We start from the raw sequence: 20,923 nt of genomic DNA, 5'->3' as shown, positions 1-20,923 counted from the left end.
TTCACGGACCGGCCTTTAAGGTGTCGCGGATAAATACAACAAAATAAAAACGATACGACCGAGACAAAAACTGTGGGATTTTGTAAATATAATAATAAACATGAATTCACTGTGTAATTGTGTAACTGTATTAGCAGCGTCCTGAAATGCACCAACAACATTGAGAGTAACATCCTCCTCTCGGGTCGCTATGGTAACGCATAAATATTTCTTTCAAAATAAGACGAACAACTACAACACGGGAAAGACCCGGGGAAACCGAGTTAAGGATAAAAACCCAGAAAACCATAAATTTCACACCCGAGCCTCGACTCTCGCGGCCCGGTACCAAACGACCCACGGACCGGTACCAGGCCGTGGCCCGGGGGGTTGGGGACCGCTGGTCTGGATGACACGCGAGTGATAAAGGGTCACGGTGCGCCCGACTGTTCTGTCCACCGACACTTTGATTCCAACTCTGTGGCTTCTCAGTGGTCCCAGTTATGAGGTGCGCACTGGTTCGAATGGCTCTGTGCGGCTGAACTGACTGCTCACATTTCTATCTCACGCCTCGACTCCAAACCTTTGTTACTCCAGCAGTCGAAGACGGAGCTACTGGAAACCACGAGCGGGGATTTCTGAGGTTTACTTGTATTGTTTTTGTAAATGAAATTTAAAAACATTGAACACACACACTCTTTGTGCTTTAATATAGGAAAAAAGCATCGTTTGAATAAAAGATTCATTCGCTACCAGTTAATGAATACTTGAAAAATAATATCGTGATCCCCAGTGTGTTATGAGAGTTTCCATATTGGGAACGGGGCAGAAATCCAGTGGTAATCTGTAGAGAATCCACTGTAAATCCGGTGGCAAGTTTGGAATTCTCCCTCCAGGAACCCAGTCAGCACCGCGCGGCAGCTGGGGATTAGGGAGCGATGTGGATGGAACCCGTTACTGGCATGCATACACACACCCAGTATGAGAACTAAAACACTTATGTAGACATGCACACAGTGAGAACATTTATCATCAACACACGAAAGAGGACAGGCGCACTGTTTAAATACAGCCCGTAACTCCTAATCACCCCCCTCCCGAACCCCACGCACTCTGGAGGAGGCAAATTGGCACACAGCTGGAGAAGAGTTAAGACCAAACGAGGGGCTGGTGGTCTGTGTGTGTCTGTGTGTGTGTGTGTGAGAAAGACAGACGAGAGAAACAGATGTAATGAATGAGAACAGCTTCCTGGCTCATGCAACAACTAGTTTAACATAATTGAGAGAGTCATCAAACCAAAACGAGGAATTGAAAACATTCCAGGCAGAACAGCGAAGCCGCTGAGCGCTCAGTTTGAAGGGAAATTCAACTATGTAATACCTGTTTAGGGATGACTTCCTTAATGCTGTTATGTGGATAGCGCGCTCACAGTTACACGGGTCACATATTCAAAAGGATAATTGGAAGGATTCCTCTCCGTGTCTGACAGTAATTGGGAGTAATGTGATCCTTACTAATTCCCCGGCATTTAAGAGATTTCTGATGGATTTCAGGGGAAACAAGGACTTGTTATATGTCATCTGCACCTGCCCCGCTCTCTCATAAACACACTTTCACTGAGTCTTTCTAAAAGGGCTGCTTACAGCTGTTCGGCTGCTGCACACACATGCACAGAGTCATCTATCACGCAGGCCTGCCTCTCAGCAACTTTTAAAAACAGAGACAAGATGCAGCTTTGTGTCACAGCGCATTAAAAAACTCCTGAGAGCCAATGACAGCCACCGCGCAGATAGATGGCCTCAATATAACCGAACACCGGAGCACAAACGGCAGCGGCTCGACGCGAGGAGTCGCAGACGGAAGCTGAGGTAAAAAATAAATAAAGGCGGGCGGGGAGGCGAAGAGTAATACTTAAAGTAAGCGAAGGAGAAGTGGAGGAAATGAACTAGCGAAGCTTTAATTCAGTTATATCTTTATGAGTCTTTATAGAGCCGAAGCCTCACTTCGTGTCGATATCCACTTGAATGTGATTTGAGATTTTAAGCCGGGAAAGCGCTTCATATTTTCAAATTGCATTCAACAGTGTCAGATTCTTTGTCAATGAGAGTCGTGCTATTTTGACAGCGTGGTAATAAAACAGATTAATAGCTCAAATTGTTCTGCGACTGCTGTCGTAATGTCATTTCGTGAGTCGCGGCGAAAACAGAGCTGCCGTGGTTTAATGTTGGCGGAGTTAAACTAACTTTAACTTTGTTTCATCTTCCTAATGCGATACTTCATTATGAAGCTTTAATCACAGACGCCGCCGTCCAAACAATGAGGCAATAAAAGCTTAAGTGGGAAATAATGAAGGGTGGAGAAATATCTTATTATCTAAGGAAGGCAAGAGAAAGACAGTAAAGCCTGTTTGTCGGAGGACCGTTGGAGGAAGATACATGATTTCGAGTTGTTTTATTTTTGCCAATTAACATTTAATATTTAAAACTGTTTTAATATGTTTAGATATTGTGAATTAAACGTGTATATTACCCACCAGTGGGAAGGGAACGTGGCCCAAACATGTATACAGATGCTTCTTCTTTGTAAGGCAAAAAGCTGCATTTCCTCAGCTACATATTTACATTATAAGGTTAATGTAGCTGCAGAGCGACCGTGCTGGCTGTGGAGCCTTTTCACTGTAACAAATAATACGGCACATCCACCTTACACATGAAAGCTCCCCAGTTTGAGACTGGGAGGAGTCAGTGAGGCTGGTGTAGTCCCAAGCCTGGATTTACATATTTATCCTTATATAAACTTTTATAAATAAATCAAAGTTAGTTACACCTGTCGTAATGACGGCTGAAGCTCTGACTGCCTGATAATCCTGAAACCTTTAAGGTTTATGTTTCCTTTACATATAGGCAGTGCCCCTCCCCTCACTCTGATCCACAGGGAGTAAAGGTCGCCGCACACTTAGCTCAACAAGTGCTTTTACACATTTGTGGCATAAATACGTAAGCACACAAGTGCTTCAAAAGCCGATTATTTCACCTGTGGTGGGGTCCTGAGATGTAATCATGAGTTTCTGTCATGCATTGTTAGTTATTCCAGGAACAGAGGCACCGAGATGCTGATACAGTACCAGGTGTACTGTGTGCAGTGGCGGGGCTGCAGAGAAATCTGTGAAAAACTTTAAACTATATTTAGGCAAAAGAAGGAAGTGTTCAGACTAAGACCACACGAAGCTGCTGTGTGAGCAAACCGCACTGCTGCAGGTAAGTCGCTGAGAGCCTGACAGAGACTTGTGCCGGTAACACAGTAAGATGTTTCCCTGCTGTTGGTTCAGCTGTGCCGGTGAACGTCTCTGAGCTGGTCTGAGGGTGACTCCTATACCTCTCTTGACCTCTGACCTCTTGAAGTCACATGACACTCCATCAGTTCCCACCAAACACTTAGAAGATGGGGTCAAAGGCTAAGCAAGGGTACTGCGAACCAGGATTACCGGGGCATACCGTGTTCATAGACATAACACTGGAACGTGTGACACCATTTGCTAAAGCTAACAGCCAGCTGGTTCACGTCTGGGTGACACAGAGCAAAAAGCTTTCAGGCGATTTCACTGATAAGTATTAAAAGCTGCCACATGTGAGCTTTATCATATCATTCTGATCACAAACCCACAAAATCTTTAGTAAGTTTTAATCTACAGATTGTAGAGTTTCTACAGTTTTGTGTTCTCTAATTTGTTTTGATTTCATTTTGCTTTCAGTTTTTATTTTTTTGAAAATGTTCGATTTAGTTTAGTTTTATTAAACTAGTTAATTTTAATAAAACTTTCTTTTACAAAATTTTGAAAACTTTTTGGAAGCAGTGACTCAGTCTCGTCCTCATCAGTAACATTGTAACCAAACTAGCAGATGCTAAAACGACTAGTTTCCTCTGTAGTTTTATTTTGAATTCAAATGATTTTAGTTAGACTTCATGATTGTCAAAAGTTGAGCTTTTATTTTTATTTAAGTTAACTAAAATAAATAAATGAATGTAGTTAACCAAAAAGAACTAGCCTCAGTTTCTGGTTTAGTTTAAGTTAACTACAATAATCTTGGTCAGTGACATCATGTTTTATAAACGGTGGGTTACCCAGAAGTGACAAAACACTTTATACAGCCACAAATGACTTTGAAGTGTTTCCAGCTGCTTTGTTCTAAAACAGAAAGTCTTAAAAATCATCACATACATGTTTTATAACACGTGTTTGAGATAAAACCAGCAGGTCAAAAAGTCATCTTGTTTCATATCTGCTTCCTAGATGTGATGTAGTGTAAATACAAACCAACTCTATGACAGCTTTAAGCAGAGCAGCTGTCCTCTCAGCTGTTAGAATTAAAAGTCTGCATGAAGCTGCACATCCACCTGGTTGATGTTATTTTCTCACTGCACTATTTCTAAAATAAATTAAGCACTGCGCTGACGGTGAGCACGAGAGTTTAGCTGTGCAAAATATCATCCAGCTTAAAGTTGGTTGACATGATGAGCCCCACCTGTGGCTACAGATCAGCATTAATATGGAGATATCGACACAGACGATATGAAGGCAGCAGCAGTGTTAGACTGTTTACGCCCATCAGAGGAGACTCTTCTGCGGTAAGACGAAGCTCGACTTGGTGCCGTGTTTTAATCATTTATGCCGAGTCTTATTACAAAAACAACCGCCAGCATTTGTATTCAAATGTTGCATCGTTTCAGTGCATAAAGAGGAAAATGATGCGTGTTTAGTGACCCAAGTTGTCAGGAGGGCAGCTGAATGCAAATACTGAACACATTTAAGTCAAGAGGTTGAAAAAAAGAGCTGAAAATGTGCAAAATAAATAAATAAAAAGAAGAAGTTTTTTCACCGGGGACCGTTTTATCAACTAAGATGAAAAGGATTTATTTTGTTTCAGGACCTGTCTACTAATTCCACATATCCTGTGAGGACCTCGCATTCGAGCGAAATTTGTGTTAAGAGTACCAGCTGACAGTTTACAGGCAGAGAGGAGACCGCCGAGGAATCACATGTTCATCTGTATGCAGAGGAAGAAGCAAAGAGCAAAGGACAGATGAATGTAGAGAGGATAAGAAACCACGTAAACACAAGACAAAGAGACGCGGCCACAGAGGGCCACGCCAGACAGGAGAGGGAGGGAGGAAACAGGAGGCAAGGAGGAGGGAGAGACATTAACTATTAAATAATGAGGTATGAAGGACAGGCAGGTTTTCCAAGTTTTAGTCGAGCAGCAGACAAAAGAAATTAAAAAAGAACAAGAAAAGACCTCACATCTAAAAACTGTAGAAAACAAGTTGCTGGCTTCAAGTACGAGAGGCTGAGGCTTTCAGATGGATGAAGCTGAGACAAAAAACATGAAAGGACGGAAGAACGGGGAAGAAAATGAGAAGGGGGGAGAAATGTAAGAGAGGAGAGCAGGGGGAGGGAGTGATTAGGAATAAGAGAAAAAAGAAAGAATTAAGGCGGAGAAACAAGTGCTGCCCTCCAGAGAGCCAGCATGCTGAAGGTCAGCATCTGCAGAGAATAATGGGACCCACTCTGGCACACACACACACACGCACACACACACACACACACTCTTACTTCTTCATGTTTCAATGAAACTAAGCACCTTTCAAGGGCTCCGATCTGTCTTTGCCAATAAATTTCTGTCAAGTGTGATTAATCCTCCAGTAAATCATGCATGAATTACATGCCAGTGTAGGAAACTAACATGATTACGTTCCCCCGTGTATGTGTGTATGCACACAGATTTAGGAAATATGCCTCATGTGACTGCGAATGTGACATAGCGCATAAAGAAATGTACTCATTAGCTGAACTGATAAAAGGGGGGGCATAAAAAAGGCAGATGAAATAAGAAGAAATGGCCAGAGCAGGTTAAAAAGAGGGCTAGCAGGGAGCAAGTGAAAGAGTGCCGTAACACACTGAAGCACTTAAAGTAAAAAAGGGATGAGGAAAAAAGAGACGGAGAGAGAGGGGGATCAAATTAGAGCACAAAAAGTTTTTAAAAAGATGTCTTTGCAAAGAAAGAGAAACAGTAGCGAAAGAAACAGAAATGAGACGAGAAAAGGACAGAGGAGAAAGCCATTAGATGAAAATGAGAGGAACTGAGGGATGAGGGCCTTCCAGATGGTAGGAGACTGTTGCCTCGGAAACACAGAGAGGGCAGAACAATGGGGATTTGGAGTGGTGTTTCGCATCCCATCATAATACGGCCGTGCCATTTGGAAACGGAGCGACAAAACTGCAGCCAAAAATGAAAGAGGCTGACAATTTACAGCAGGCGGCTCCTCCGACGAGGAATCTGATCAACAAGTCAAATGTGCGACGAGCTGATGGAGCCGGCTGATGATGTCATTCACACCTGACGCTCGCAGACAGACCTCGTGTCATCGGCCGCTTTCTTTCGGACTCGGAGCTTCTGCAGACTCGGAATCGCTCGTGATGTGTGGACTCGGACGTCTTTGTCCAGACCACAGATGAAACTCATCGGTGGTTTATTCTGTTTCCTGCTCGGCTGTTTTGTTGTGAAGCAGGTGCCATAGAAACACCATCTTACTGTAGATGTAAAAAGCTCCAGATGATTTTCTAAGAAGTTTGAGCAGAAAACACACATGTATGTGTTTCATACTTTGTCACAGTTTCATCAGATACTTTATTAGCACATTTTAAAAACATGTCGATAATCAGCATTTCATAGTGACATCAGTCATTTTTTAACTGTGTTTTTTACAATATAGAGCTTTAAACAACAGTTTCTCTGTATGAATGAAAATAAATGCCAAATTATGAATAGCAGTGTTTTGTTTGTGATTAATTAGGTAACAAAACAGCTTCTAAAAAACACTCTTTAAAAACCTTTCACTCCATGTAAAATGCCAACAACACAAAACAACGAGACTTCTGCACCTAGTTTTAAAACGAGTGATAATTTGTTGATGTTTACATCAATAATTTCAGAAAACGTATGATAACAGATCTGTTTACCACACATCAGTACATCTGTATAAATGTAGCACATCTGTATAGCAATATAAACATCTGCATGCATAACTTATTTGTACATAATCTGTACAGAACTATTCCCACCTTTTATTCTACCCTTACCTGTATATAATCTGCTCTTTGCTTCTGATTAGATGCAAATTATGTTTCATTACCTGTATTTATACATGTGTAATAACAATAAAGTTGAGGAATAACTGGGGAGGTTTCTCGTGGTATCCCTGCAGGCTGCCTTCAGACGCACCTACAGAAACGATGTACATGTTCGCAAGCTGTAATATTAGAAGAAATGACAGCCCGAGCGTGGAGCTGGAAGTCGTAAGTCACGTTAAACGGTGCGATCCGAGCCTGCGGTCGCTCTTTGATATTCACCTGTGTAGCAGCCATAAAGACAGACTGATTACACTCACAGTGAAACGGCCGTGCCCGTCTACGCCAGCCAAAATCACTCAAAGTAAAGATGACATTCAGTTATAGCAGTATCGTATATATAACCACTTACAGTCAGTATAGTGGCTCACTTCCTGAAACATAATGAAATGCATTACTGATAACACCGTTTCCCATTCAGAAAAACAAAACTGTCTTCATCTCCCATCTAGAGTTTCCCTCAGCTAAGTAATAGTTTCAAGCTGAAGAATTTTGCCCGTTGCAGGACCGCGGGGAGCCCGACAAAATTACAGTCCACTAATTTGGTGCATGAAGAGCAGCAAGTCGTAAGGCGACGATCCCAGAACAGACACGAGTACGGTCATGTGATCAGACAGAAGAGATTCAGATGCACAGAACTTCACGTGAGCTCAAACCGCACGCGGACTCAAAATGTTGCACGCTGCAGTTAAAATAACAGAGAAGAAGAAAACACTTTTAACGATCGTTTAACTTTCTAACATCACTTTGAAACTGGAGAATTCCTCCAGCAGCGCAGGACCGACAGATGGTCAGCAGACTGTGGCCAGATGTTAACATTTCACAGCTGCAACAGTAAAAATTTATGAAGTGCGGTCCATCTTCTTGTTAACACAGAAGTAAATAATAATGTATAGGAAAGCCTTTATGTGCTGATGATATTCATGTACAGATGAATGATTAACCACTGCAGAAACACTCTGACTCCACAGAACGGACGCTACCTCGCTCAGATAAGACGCGGACTCTGAAGAAAAGCTTCACTGGACGAGCGCAGCATCACTTAACCTCAGCTCGACCCCAGGACACCCCAAAATCTGTTAAACATCACCAGCTGGGACCCGAGCGATATTTCCTCCGTCACCCCAGAAGTGTACGTAAATGAAAGCACATCATACTCATGTCGTACCCACCTGCTGGTTCTGCAACACATTATGGGTTATAACCCAACATTTTACAGTCAAAATCAGAGCATTTACCAACGAGCGACCACGTCGGGAAAGCTACAAGTTAGGAACAAGAAGGGGTCACGAGAGAAAAAAACTCCAGGAGGGGGAAGGAGGGGAGGCACACTATGAGAGGCAGGGTCTTTCTTTGAATTCCCAGCATTGCTAACAAACAAGCGGCGTCTCGATGAGTCCAGAGAAACACAGAAAAACAACTGGACAATGGAGTGGATTATGCAGCAGTTGTAAAGTGTTCTGGGAAACTCTTGGGCCTCGTTGGGAGGTCTCCTCAAGAGAGGTGGGGAAACAGAAAGAGAGAAAGAGAAGTGAGAGACACTCCCCGTTCATTTCCTTGTTGGGGAGAGGGAAATGATATTCAACAATGTCCTTTTCACCCCATCGTCAGAAAACACAAAAATGAGAAGTGGAAGGGAGGAACGAGGCGTGGAAGAAACGAGGAACCACGGCCGAAAGACGTGGGAAGAGACGGAGACGATACAGTACAACATCTGCTTTGTAATTACTAATTATCTAATTATCATTATAATGAGGAAGTGACGGTCTCTGTAGTAACCTGAACAACAATTCTGATTGGTTCTTTTAATCTAATGAGAGCAATAACGAGGACAGATCGGGGAGGGCGTTTGGCGTCTGGGTCAAGGCTGGTTTCTGCACAGCTGAACTATAAACACGAGTCTTTAGAAAGAGCGAGGAGAAACAAGCAGATTTATCTGAATACTACAGGCTGAAAACACCGTCGAGTAAGGTCTGTTCCCTTATATCTAATTATTTTTAATAGGCAACTTGACTTTTGTGTAAAATATATTAACCATTGTTTGTTTTCTGCTTCATTTTTCTTTGTTTCCAGTATAGAGAGCAATCAGAGCAATGCAGATACAGATGAGTCAGCTGTGGCCCACTCATGGAAGGGATGCAACCTGCTAATGCTCACCATACACTAACTCTGATGGCCATCTACTGACCTCGGAAAGACTGAAACACACAGGCAGGTGCTGACACACACACACACACACACATTCATATATACACAAGTGCATATACGTGCTTTTTTAAAACACCATATTATTTTATCCTGGTGGAGTCAGAGGAGGGAAAACGTCGGCTGGAGTCTGCAGCAGGGCCAAAGTTATGGTGACCATGTGCATTATTGTGCATCACTGCATTTGAAATGGTTGCATTAAAGTCTGTGTGTTGTGACTCGCAGTCTGTTGCTGGCTTCAAAGTGACTTCAGTGCATTCAAAATAAAATAAAATAAAACAGAATTCTGCTGTTTGTGACTGAATAGAGTTCATTTGGCAATCAGGGTCAATTGGTTTGTGATAACACACCAATCACAAATCTGCTTCTATCTACATATACTTAGATTCATACATAGTCCAGTCAGTAATTCAGAAACTCCTCCATAAACTGAAACGTAGTTGCTGGAAGACGGCGCTTTCACTGAAAATGACGTCGTTGCTCAACAGCTTCGCTTTTATATCAGAAAATTACCAATTCAATTCAGTTTTATTTATACAGCATCAAATCACAGCAACAGTCGCCTCAAGGTGCTTCATATAGAAGGCAGACCCTACAATAATACATACAGAGAAAAACCCAACAATCACATGACCCCTATGAGCAAGCACTTTGGTGACAGTGGGAAGGAAAAACTCCCTTTTAACAGGAAGAAACCTCCGACAGAACCGGGCTCAGGGAGGGCGGGGCCATCTGCTGGTTGAGAGAAGGAAGACAGGATAAGAACCAGAGTCCAGTCCGTCCAGTTGGGTTGAGTCTCCCATTGCAAACAGACGCGCTGCAGAGCAGTTAGACTGCTGACTGACTCAGATTGACTTTAATGTTTAATGTCGGGGCGACCGTGGCTCAGAGGGGTTGGGAAGCTCATCTGTAACCGGAAGGTTGCCGGTTCGATCCCCCTGCTCTTTCCTTCCTGGTCTTTGTGGGCAAGACACTTCACCTACCGCCTACTGGTGTTGCACAGAGGGGCCGATGGCGCGATATGGCAGCCTCGCTTCTGTCAGTCTGCCCCAGGGCAGCTGTGGCTACAACCTCCACCAGTGTGTGAATGTGAGAGTGAATGAATAGTGGAATTGTAAAGCGCTTTGGGTGCCAAGAAAAGCGCTATATAAATGCAATTCATTATTATTATGTTTTGGCAGTTTTTCTGTCTATAAATTAAGCAGTGATCAGTCAGTTGTAATGGACGGCAACCTGGTGCCACAACTCCATTCAATCAGTCTCCAACTGTAAAGAAACTGAACCACAAACTTGTCCTAATCGCACAGAGACTGACGTTCTGGTTTTACTCTCGTGTGACTGAGCTGTTACATGTGAGCGGCACAGAGATGGTGCTTTGGTTCACTAACATAAGTGTGCAGAGAAAAAGAAAGATGGGAGCAGAGAGGTAGAAGAAATGTTGAAAAAGAAGAAGAAGGAGGGAAAGGGGTGAGGGGAAATTTCAGGCACATGGCAGTAGGAGAAAAGTTTTAAGTGAAAGGACACACTATTCGGTCCTTTCCTTTTCCAAATCTCTCAACTGTTCAAGGAAAAATGTGATAATTAAGAGTGATATTTTGTGAATATCAAGCACAGATCATTAAGTGTCAGATGCATGCGCTGGTTTAAATGGGCTGCAAGTTTCTGAAGGATTAAAACGAACTGGATGAAGATCCTGGAATAAATACGACTCACATTAACATTTGCCATTAGACTGGTTCAGCATAATAACAGCTAAAACACTGCATCATAAAGTCGGTGAGCATGTATGAATTTTGAAAGCCTAACCTGACGTGGCCTCTGTGATCTGTAGATTCACTTTTTGGGGTTATTCTAACCTACGAGGTTCAGTTGTATCTATTTGATTTGATTTAAACAAGATTTAAAAGCAAGGCAGCGTCAGTGTTTTTGTGTCTCTTCCTTCCTGATGCTCGGGTTGGTGTCTAATCATGTACAGCTAACAGTACATTGACCAATCACAGCCCCCTTTGCGCCACCTTTATGCTAACTTCTCATAGTACTAAACATACATGAGGTTAGGCCACGCTCCTTAAAAGGAGGTAGCGACAGGACCGCTCCAGCGCAGGTTTCAGTTTCTCTCATTAGTTACAGCACATGTTGTCAGATAAACGAATGCTTGGCTTGAGGAATCTGAGCAGCCCGAGAATGGATCACGTTTGAAGTAAAAGCACGTTTAATTAGTGCTTTAGTCTGTTTATCTTTGGTAAATATCATCACAGTGAACAATTTTATGGAGTACCAACATATACAAAATACCCCGAGCAGCCTCCCCTCCTATTTCAAGCAGTGACATTTGCTGACAGCTTGTTTGGTAAAGTGTTTGCGCTTTAGGCAGGGAAACATCATCCACTGCTGGGTCATGTTTTAATTTTAGAGCCATCAAAATCCTGTCTAACAGCGCACGCACGCACACACTGACATAATGTACTCAGTGCTCCGGCTGACTGATGTTCAGTCACACATACAGTACCTTTATAAGCAGCCGCTCTGCTCTCTGGACTCTACCCACACATGCACACAGGTATACAGGAATGCAGACATTAGATACACACAGCCTGTCAGCTATTTCTGGGACAGTCGCAAAATAATATGTTTTCGTAAGGTCAGCAGCAAGGATGCAGTTTCCAAACATGATCTCGGCCTCTCTAGACGCTGAAATATCTTTAAAGTTAAGTGACAGTAGAGGAAGAAGTGCAGACGGTGAGGCTGAGGCAGAGAATCACACCTCTATCTGACTTAAACCTCTGAAAAGGGAAACGTTTTCAGGTTGACTTACTTCAAATATGAGAGGTTTAATATACAATATTGGAAATCTTTCATGAGAGACCTGGAAGAGCAAGGGGTGATTCACACGAATGTAAAAGGCCAACTGATTAGCCATGATCGGTGACCGATCAACAAGCCTGTGATAATATGGCTCTCTTTAGCTTGTGTGTAGCTAACTGCATGTAGCAACATGACACATAAATCAGTAGAAATCAGTGTAAAATCTAATGCTTGTCTATGGTTTCCTTGTATTTTCTAATCCCACAGTAGTAGCTGGTGCTCTGCTGGGGTATCTATCAGTCTCCTTTTCACTCTGTAGCTCTGCCAGAGCAACTGCACGCTTGATTTATATAGCGCCACCTACCTGCAGCAAAGCTAATCGCTACCTGAGCACGGAAAGGACAACACTGCTGTGCATGTGCAACTCTGCACTCACAGGAGACACGAGGGACAGTTTATTTATCTGTCACTGCAGCATGAAGACAAACTAATGTATACCGAGCACAGCTGAACTCACACACACAGTGATGTAGTCCATGGATATAAGAGGGACGGGTAAAAACGAATAAAGGCTCAGGCACACTAGGGTAAAAGAACACCCACTCCGTGCAGCTTGGAAAAACGGGTGGCTTTTTGGAGTTGGTGACTGATTGCGAGTGGTTGCAGCAGCCGCCTTTGATTTCAAGGCAACTGCTCGGGTCACAGATTAGAGAAGGTTTCAGATTCAAATCATACAACCAGGTTAACATCGATGAGCGTGTCTCCTCTACGACGCGCCTCTGTGACTCGGTTCAACTGGTTTTACTCCCATATGAAAGCGAGGTAGCTGAGCACCTGTGCTGCCGTCCTGCAACAACTACGTCACAATTTCTGGAGGAATTTCTGAATCTCAGCTCTACGAGGTCCTGGCTGGATGCAACACGTGCAATATTGTGCAGCTTTGTTGCAGTAATTCACTGTCTTATCACACACAGACTGCATTTAACTGCCACTTTGAGCCCCATCCGACTTTACTTCAGATCACAACTTCACTGCACACAGTCACAATAACGTTGGCTGCGCTGCGGTGTCCAAACCCTGCTGTGACTCTTAATCCCTGCTTTTCAATGTGTGACGAAACTGACCAGAAACAGCAGGTTAATTAACAGCTGGGGCTTCAGTTTTTTACTTTATCTGCTCAAAACACTAGAAACTGATCATTTATATTTCTTTAAAAAAATGGAGATGTATGTAGCAATTCTTTACTTAACAGGTTGGACCAATTTCCAGATATATTTTTATCACATGAGTCACTGTAAGGTTTCTCAAAAGCACCAGGTCCTCGCTTCAGTTCGTCTGATGCAGTAATCCGTCAAACGGTCTTGGGATCGTTACCACGCTGAAAGCTGGAACACTGTTGGAGCCATTCCCATGAAAAGTATCTCGCAGCTTCTTACAAACATGATGCGTACATGTAAAATTGGCGCAGTATTTACGGATTACGGCGCATGTGTGCGAGTGCAAACGGAGATGGGGTGTACTGTATGTGAGTGAGTGTGTGTCCAGTTTCCCAAGGCTTTTTCAGATACCACAGCCAGACCTCAAAACTATCATCACTGTTCTCGCCTCCATCTGCCAAAGTCATCACCCACACAGACACCATCTCTCACACACGCACACGCACACACACGCACACGCACACACACACACACACAGAAGAGGTGTGAAATAGCCATCCTGCAGTATTTTAACAGGGGTGGGAACCCGACTATAAACGCTCTAAACTTCTGTCATTCCACTTAGCTTAGCTCGTCTCTCTCGCTCTTTCTCTGACTAACATCCCCACACGAACATTTGTCGGTCTGCTGAGGTGTCGTAGTCAGAGGCTAGAAGGAGCTAGTAACAACTAGTCTGTGTTTTTACTGCCAAAGTTTACACTTTCATTTTCACTTTAAAAAAAAGTTTTATATTTAGAGATGAGGTTATGATACACTGATACCCAGCCTGCTAAAACACATTACTGCAGCGCTGTTCATCTCGGGAAAGCAATGAGAAAAAATGACACTGAATAAAGTACGTGTGGATGAGTAAGACATCAGACATGAGCGGGAGGGGAGGGAGAAGGTCCCGGGAGGGGAGCGTCTGGGGAAAAATAAAATGTTAAGATAGCGAAGGAGCGAAGAACGAGGGGAGAATTAAAGCTGAGGCCTTTCTGAAAGAGAAAGCGGCAAATAAAAAATAAGATGCTGAAAACCGGTAGTGACTGATGATAGCCGGAGAATGTAGTTTAGCTGTGATTGTGTTTCACATTGAGGTTAACGTGTTTAAATAGCCAGCGAACAGCTGCGCCTTCGTACATGCTCCCAGAAAATTATACTTTTGCACAACTGCGGCCTTCCAGGGGCAGCAGGATATCTATCTGAGTGAATCAGAAAACACATAATGAGAAATAAATGGAAATAATCTTTCAAGAATTGATGAATATACTCGGGAAGCTGCTATTGTTCTTGCTGTTGGCTAATGTTAGCAATATTTCATGCTGTCCAGGGAGCAAAACAACAAAATGCAGAGCAATATAATAAAGCACAGTTGAGTGTTTATGTTTCCCTGTTTTAAACGTGAGCAAAGTTTTCTGCGTCCAGAAGGAAAACTGAAGTCTAACACTTTAGGTCGCTAATAACACACAAAACAATTTTCTTAAATCTTCTGATAATTTAATGTGAAATTTCATAGAAAGCTGTAGAAGTGGCCCAACAGCTAGCTCACTAAACCCGCTGACACATCGCAGGCTCTCGAAAAGCCTCCGAGCACATGCTGAAGTAACAGCAGTTTGAAGGGGGAGCAGATCGGTTTCCAAGCCTGTACATAGCTTGTTTTCCCAGGGGAAGGGGGAAGGTGAGGTCCTGGCTGAGGCACAGCCCCCAGAGACGATAGGCTTAATTACAGGAAGAGAAAAGAAGGACGGCAGAACACACAGCAGTGATGTTCATACAAATGAAGGAGAAGATGCTGTACCTCGGTAAGGAGGCATACTGGCGTTCCACCTCTTCATAGCGTGGTGTCAGACGGTGATCTGCCCCTCTGCCCGGCACCTGGCGAACAAAAGCAAAGCCTTCAGTGACCAAGTCTGGATATCGTTCATGTAAAACTGGCAGGAGTCTTTCCTTACATACAACTAAACTGCGAGTCTAAGCATGTGCAAAGCGCACTTTCTTTGCATGTGTGTGTGTTTGTGACACAGGGGTGATTTAGGATCGACAAAGGCCAGTTATTAGGGATTTAGAGTTTAGGTCTTCTGAGGTTTTTCGGGGGGTGGGAGGGAGGTCTCCATCCTAGATTAGGTTACTTCAAAACAGGATGGAGTTGTCTAGCTCATGCACACGCACACACAGTCAAAATCACACACAGTCGCGTCTCATCTCCATACTGGGGAAAAAAAGGAAAAAGCTTAAGTCAAACTGCTGACAGTTCAATCTCCTGTTTCCTCATCTCACTGGCTCTCTCTGTAACTCGCACATTTCATTTTTTCTTCCGCCACTTATTCCCATTCCTCTATTTTTGCCTGTTACCCACACACACACACACACACAAACACACACAAACACACACGCTCCTTCAGAGATTATCCCAGTCTATTCTGTGGGTATATTCCAGCTGCCGGGGCGCTCCTAAAACGAGCCGACTAAACCCCAAAAGTCCACACGCACACACACGCCGGTTATTCATATCTTGTGGGGACATCTCATTGACATAATGCTTTCCCAAGCCCCTAACCATGAAAATGAATGCCTAACCCTGACCCTAAACCAAACCATGACCCAGTTGTAACCCTGACACTAAAACCACATTTTGAGTCTCAAAAACGCCTTCAAACTTGTGGGTCCCCATTAGGGCTGTTGGTCCCCACAAGTATAGTAAACTTCCAATTTTTGGTCCCTACAAAGATATGAACCATATGAACACCCATATGCACTTGGTCTCCGTCAGCAGCCTGGATGCTGTTGTGTGAGGTAAGAAAGCGTTTAACATTAATAAAAAGAAGGAGCTCCTCCTGTGTGTGTAATGTTGAACATGTCGTCTAAATCACCTTCACCCCTGTAAAATTCAGCTTTTGTGAATAATTCACATTTCCATTGGATAAAATTGCGTAACCCGTAACCATTACTGCGCCGCTGACGAGACATTACTGTACGTCATCTGCGCATTTTGAAGCCATAATATTTTGTTACAGTAGGGTGTACAGCCCGTTCACACACAGTGAAAGAAAGAATAAGAGGCTTTATACCAAAAACAGCATAACAGAATGAGGGTGAATTAAATGTGTATGTCCCAAGTGATGGAGACAAAAGGTTTTACAGAAAACTAGGTTCTTCTTTTCTCCTCGTGGAGCCCAGAATTAGATATTACAGACCGCAGCCTTTTCTTCTTTTTCTCTGCCTCTCTTCTTTCTGCATTCCAGGGAATGATGCCAGAAGGCATATAAAACAGATTTGCTGGCCCGGCTTTCTTTTTGAACACCTGTCTTTATAGCTTCAATATCTCAGGTAGAGAGACAGCGGGATATTAAGAGGGAATAGAGAGGTGGAGCAAAAGAATGAAAAGGCATTAGGAGGAGAAGAAAGGTGGAAAGAGAGATAGAGTGAATGAGAAGTAAATGAGTTAGAGAGTGGGCAAGTGTGATATAGAGAGGGGGAGTGATATTATGAAGCCATTGAGCGGTGGCGAAAGGGGAGGGGGCCGAGATGAGAGGTGAATTATAAAACAAGGGAGCGAATGGGGTGAAGATGAGGGCGACAGACTGGAGAGGTGAAAGGGACATTAAAGACACGATTTAAACAAGATGTTAAAGAGGAAACTAGAGACAGGTGAGGGTGAAACACTGCATCAGCTCCTGGAGGCTGAGGTGAGAGATGAGTAAGGGAGTGGAAAAGGGCACGGTCATGAGTGGAGGAGTGGGAGCAAACTTCTACAACGGTGGTATTATTACTGTTATTATTATTATTTATTGTTTATAAATCAGATGAAAACACCAGAGTGTCCATCTCCCAGTGCCAGAGTATAACTGGCCACAGTGTTGAATTAGAAAATAACTCTAATATCCATTAAAGACAACAGCCTGAGCTCCATTCACCAAGCTGTCTGCTGGGCTTCAGACACTCACGCAGCAGAGTTAAAGCTTCCTAGCTTCATCTATTTCAGGTGAGCTGGATGCTGAGACTGCGTTTGCTGTCTGCATCATCTTCTCTTCTCCTTTAATGCAGTTACTGGATGAATGATATGGTGTGCTGTGGCCCATGTGAGAACTCTGTGCTCCACTTTTGGAGAATCAGGTTCCTTTACTTTACTTATCTGTAATTAGCAACCCAGCCACAAGCACATGGTGCACTCCCAGTGCCGGTCCCAAGCTGGAGTTGTGTCACCCAGAGTGAAATCTTTGCCAAATCAAACATGTGGATCATAAAGAACGACACTTCGATACCAGATAGGTCAGGACCCGGGTTAACAACGACCACTTCTGGTGTTGTGAGCCAAACGAGTGCCGGAGGAAACGCTGCTACTGTGGACTGAAGTTAACAGAAGAGAAAAAAGGGAGATGTGGTGGGAGTGAGTGAGAAGGAAAAGCAGGAGGATGGAGATGAGAGTGGATGATGAAGATGGAGCTGCCAGGCTGGAGGAAAACATCACAGAGGAGGACATGGAGAGGGTTGGTGTGACAGGAAGACAGACTGAGGTGGAGGCAGATCTGCTGTGGCGACCTCCCTTTAGAGGTCGCCACAGCAGATCTGCCGAAAGAGGAAGACTAATCTCTAATTAGCACGCATGTGTGAACCAATACAGTCTATGGATGCAGCCGTAGCAACCAGGTACCGCGGTCACCTGTGCCATGCATGAAAGACGCTGACTCGATTGCAAAGAGGCGACTACTCTTCACCAAAACTGTGAAAAATGCAATAAATAAAAAAGCAAACTTGGCCGTTTACTGTTCTCCTTTTTAAGCTGTTGTTGAATTTGTGACCTTTTATTACAAATTAAAAGTTTCGCCTTGAAACTGTAACCAACACATTTCAGCCATGTCTTTGATACAAACTACGGGTAACCGTAGCAACTGTGTAGCAACTAAAGTAATCATAAGGAGGGTCGCCCACTGGTCTCCGGGCCTGTGTGGCTGAGGGAGGTGGAAAGCTACCAAAATATGCTTATAACAGCAAATCAGCCAGAGAAAGAAGAGCCCAGAGTTAGTTTGTGAACTGACTCACTGGAAAAGACTAAAGCTGTCAGTATTAGTCTGTCTGTAACTGTAAGACACAGAATGCTAGACGTTAGTAGACAACTGTGACAAGACTGCAGGGCAAACACTACGACAGCTGAGGTAGTGTAACACACTGTACACACCTCTATTCCCCCCCCCCACACACACACAACGTTTTCCACGCACATAAACAAAACATGCACAATCACAGCTTCTGTGTAATGTAATCTCTCACATGCACGCAGCCAAACACACACCCTTCTTTCCTCTGAAGGAGCGCGCACACATTTAAACACACTCACTCGTGGAGGGCTGTGGCAGGAGTAGAGTGCACTGGTTGGGGTAATGGTCTAGCGAAAAACCATTTCACGGCATAGCGAGCAGAGGAGAGGCAGAGAGGAGGGCGCGGAAATCAAGCAGAAGAGACTGATACAGAAGGGAGAGGGAGAAGACACACACACACACACACACACTCACACACTCACAAATGCACACACTGAGAGAGAGACAAGGGCTCATCTCTCTCTTTTTAACAGACCCTTCAATTTACCCATAAAACACACCACCCAATCACTTTCAGCACTGACACACCCTCACAGACTTGTTCCTTCTATCTCCCTTTTCTACACACACACACACACACACACACACACACACACACACACCATCTCTGTACTCGAGGATTTCAGAGGGATTTAGATCGACGTGGAGTATTTGGTAGATGCATCTGCTTAAACGAGTCCACTTATTCCAAATGTGAAGTGTCTCTTTCTTCCCCCTCGTGTTATCTTCTTCTAAACTCCTTCATCACCGGCCCCACATCAGACTTTTTACAACCCCCCCCCCATCCGTGCTCACCATTCCCTCCCTGTCCACACCTCATCTTTCATTAACTGTTCCCCTTAAGTGAAATAAAGTGGACCTGTGAGTACAGATAGATCCCATCCAAACTCTTAAGCTCTTTCCTCCTACTGCAGCCTACATCTGGCTCCTACTCTTTTTATGATACAACTCTTATCAACTCTTTTCTTCTAACTCTAACTGCTTTTGCTAGAACGTGTCTGTATCTGGAGCCACATGTCTTTCTTTAACTTCCACTGCCATTTTCTCCTTCTGTAAATCAATAGACAAAGATTTTACTCCCTTTTTGTCTTCTGTCCACTCCCCCACTCCCCACTCTGACTCCCACCCCAGCAGAAATCGATGAATAAGGGAGGCTGGTTCTAATCCGTATCAGTCATATCGTTCTGCTCAGCCAGCACTTTGGGCTGACTCAATTAAAACACAGCTCTCTGTGCCTCCTCTCTCTGTATGTGTGTGTCACAGCCGCTAAGCCTAGTGTGTGCACACATCTGTATGTTGGAGTGTCTGTGAGATAGCTATCCCCCTGATGTGCATCATGCCATGTTAATGACGTCTCTGGCGAATTCACGCATTAAAAATGTGTCTGAACTTAAACTCCTGTTTTCACTGTTTACACATCAGCTTTTTAATGAGGAAACATAACACGAGCCAGAGATTCCCACAACACTCCCATCACGACACAAAATGTTCAACGATTACCTTCTTTCTGTCTTCCTTTGTTCATACTTAAGACCAGGATCTGCTATTATTCTGTGAGTTAGCCAAACTAGAAAAACCCCTCTTGGCTGGTATTTAGTACATGTGCTAACCTGTGCCTGGACTAACAGCTAGTGAGATTGCCTCACTGCCTGTCCATATGGCATTTCTGGATTTGGAGAAAATCTTTGGAAAATACCGGATACTGCATAAGCTCATCTGGCAAGCCTACAGCGTCCCTGAAGTCTACGTCCAATGGGTCCAACTGTTCTACCGCAATGTCACCAGCCTCATACAGACCCAGCAGGGGCCTCTTGCACCATCCACATTGGGATCCATCATAGATCAGCCCTTTTACCACTGCACTCCATCCACCGCTTGTACCCAGGAACAGGCGACCGCCAGCTGCCCCATCAAGAGTTCAAATATCTTAAATGGAGTTCCAGAAATATGAGCAGCACCATCAAGTCAAGTCAGCTCAATGTCCACTCGCCCAAAGTCAAAGATTTACAAAAAGAGCTGAGTGCTGGCCAGCAGCAGGGAAGCTGGCTCTCCACTCGATGGAAATACACCGCGCTGCATATTTGCAGATAAGATGCACGAATGAACGTCACCCAGAAGAAGGCGCTAATCGTTCGAGGCCGTGCAGACGGATGTGCAGCGGACCCTGTGTTTACCTGGGATCAGTCGTAGCCAAATTCAGCTGTCAAAGATAAAAGTTGTACTTTTGAGAAAACTTGGGCATCCCTTTAAGCAGGATCAACTGGAAATGAATGTGATTAAAAATGTGTTACCTTTCCCTCAAAAAATACGGTAACTATACAAAGCCAACAACACTCGGCTCGCTTTTTGAAATTTTTTAGGATCCCTCCAGCTTTCACTCAGGTGTGATGGTGTTATTTCCAGTACGACATGACTAAATATATCCATTAGTTTGCACAGAGGAGGACACAATCACA

The 20,923-nt window shown here is 43.8% G+C and overlaps 1 protein-coding gene across 3 annotated transcripts in view; it reads right to left on the bottom strand.

Annotated features, from left to right (window-relative positions):
• Positions 1 to 20,923, bottom strand: part of LOC146370186 (partitioning defective 3 homolog B-like) — a 209,077-nt gene that overhangs the window by 5,865 nt on the left and 182,289 nt on the right. For all 3 annotated transcript variants that reach the window (XM_084908589.1, XM_084908590.1, XM_084908591.1), the window contains one exon: positions 15,170 to 15,246. In XM_084908589.1, the coding sequence (XP_084764715.1) occupies positions 15,170 to 15,246 (77 nt within the window). The remainder of the gene's footprint in view (positions 1 to 15,169; positions 15,247 to 20,923) is intronic.

The sequence above is a fragment of the Perissodus microlepis genome, chromosome 16, assembly GCF_051167445.1.
Source record: "Perissodus microlepis isolate ML-2025 ecotype Zambia chromosome 16, ASM5116744v1, whole genome shotgun sequence".
Taxonomy (NCBI): Eukaryota; Metazoa; Chordata; class Actinopteri; order Cichliformes; family Cichlidae; genus Perissodus; species Perissodus microlepis.
Note: the sequence above shows the minus strand (reverse complement) of the source record. Positions and strands in the feature narration are given on the sequence as shown.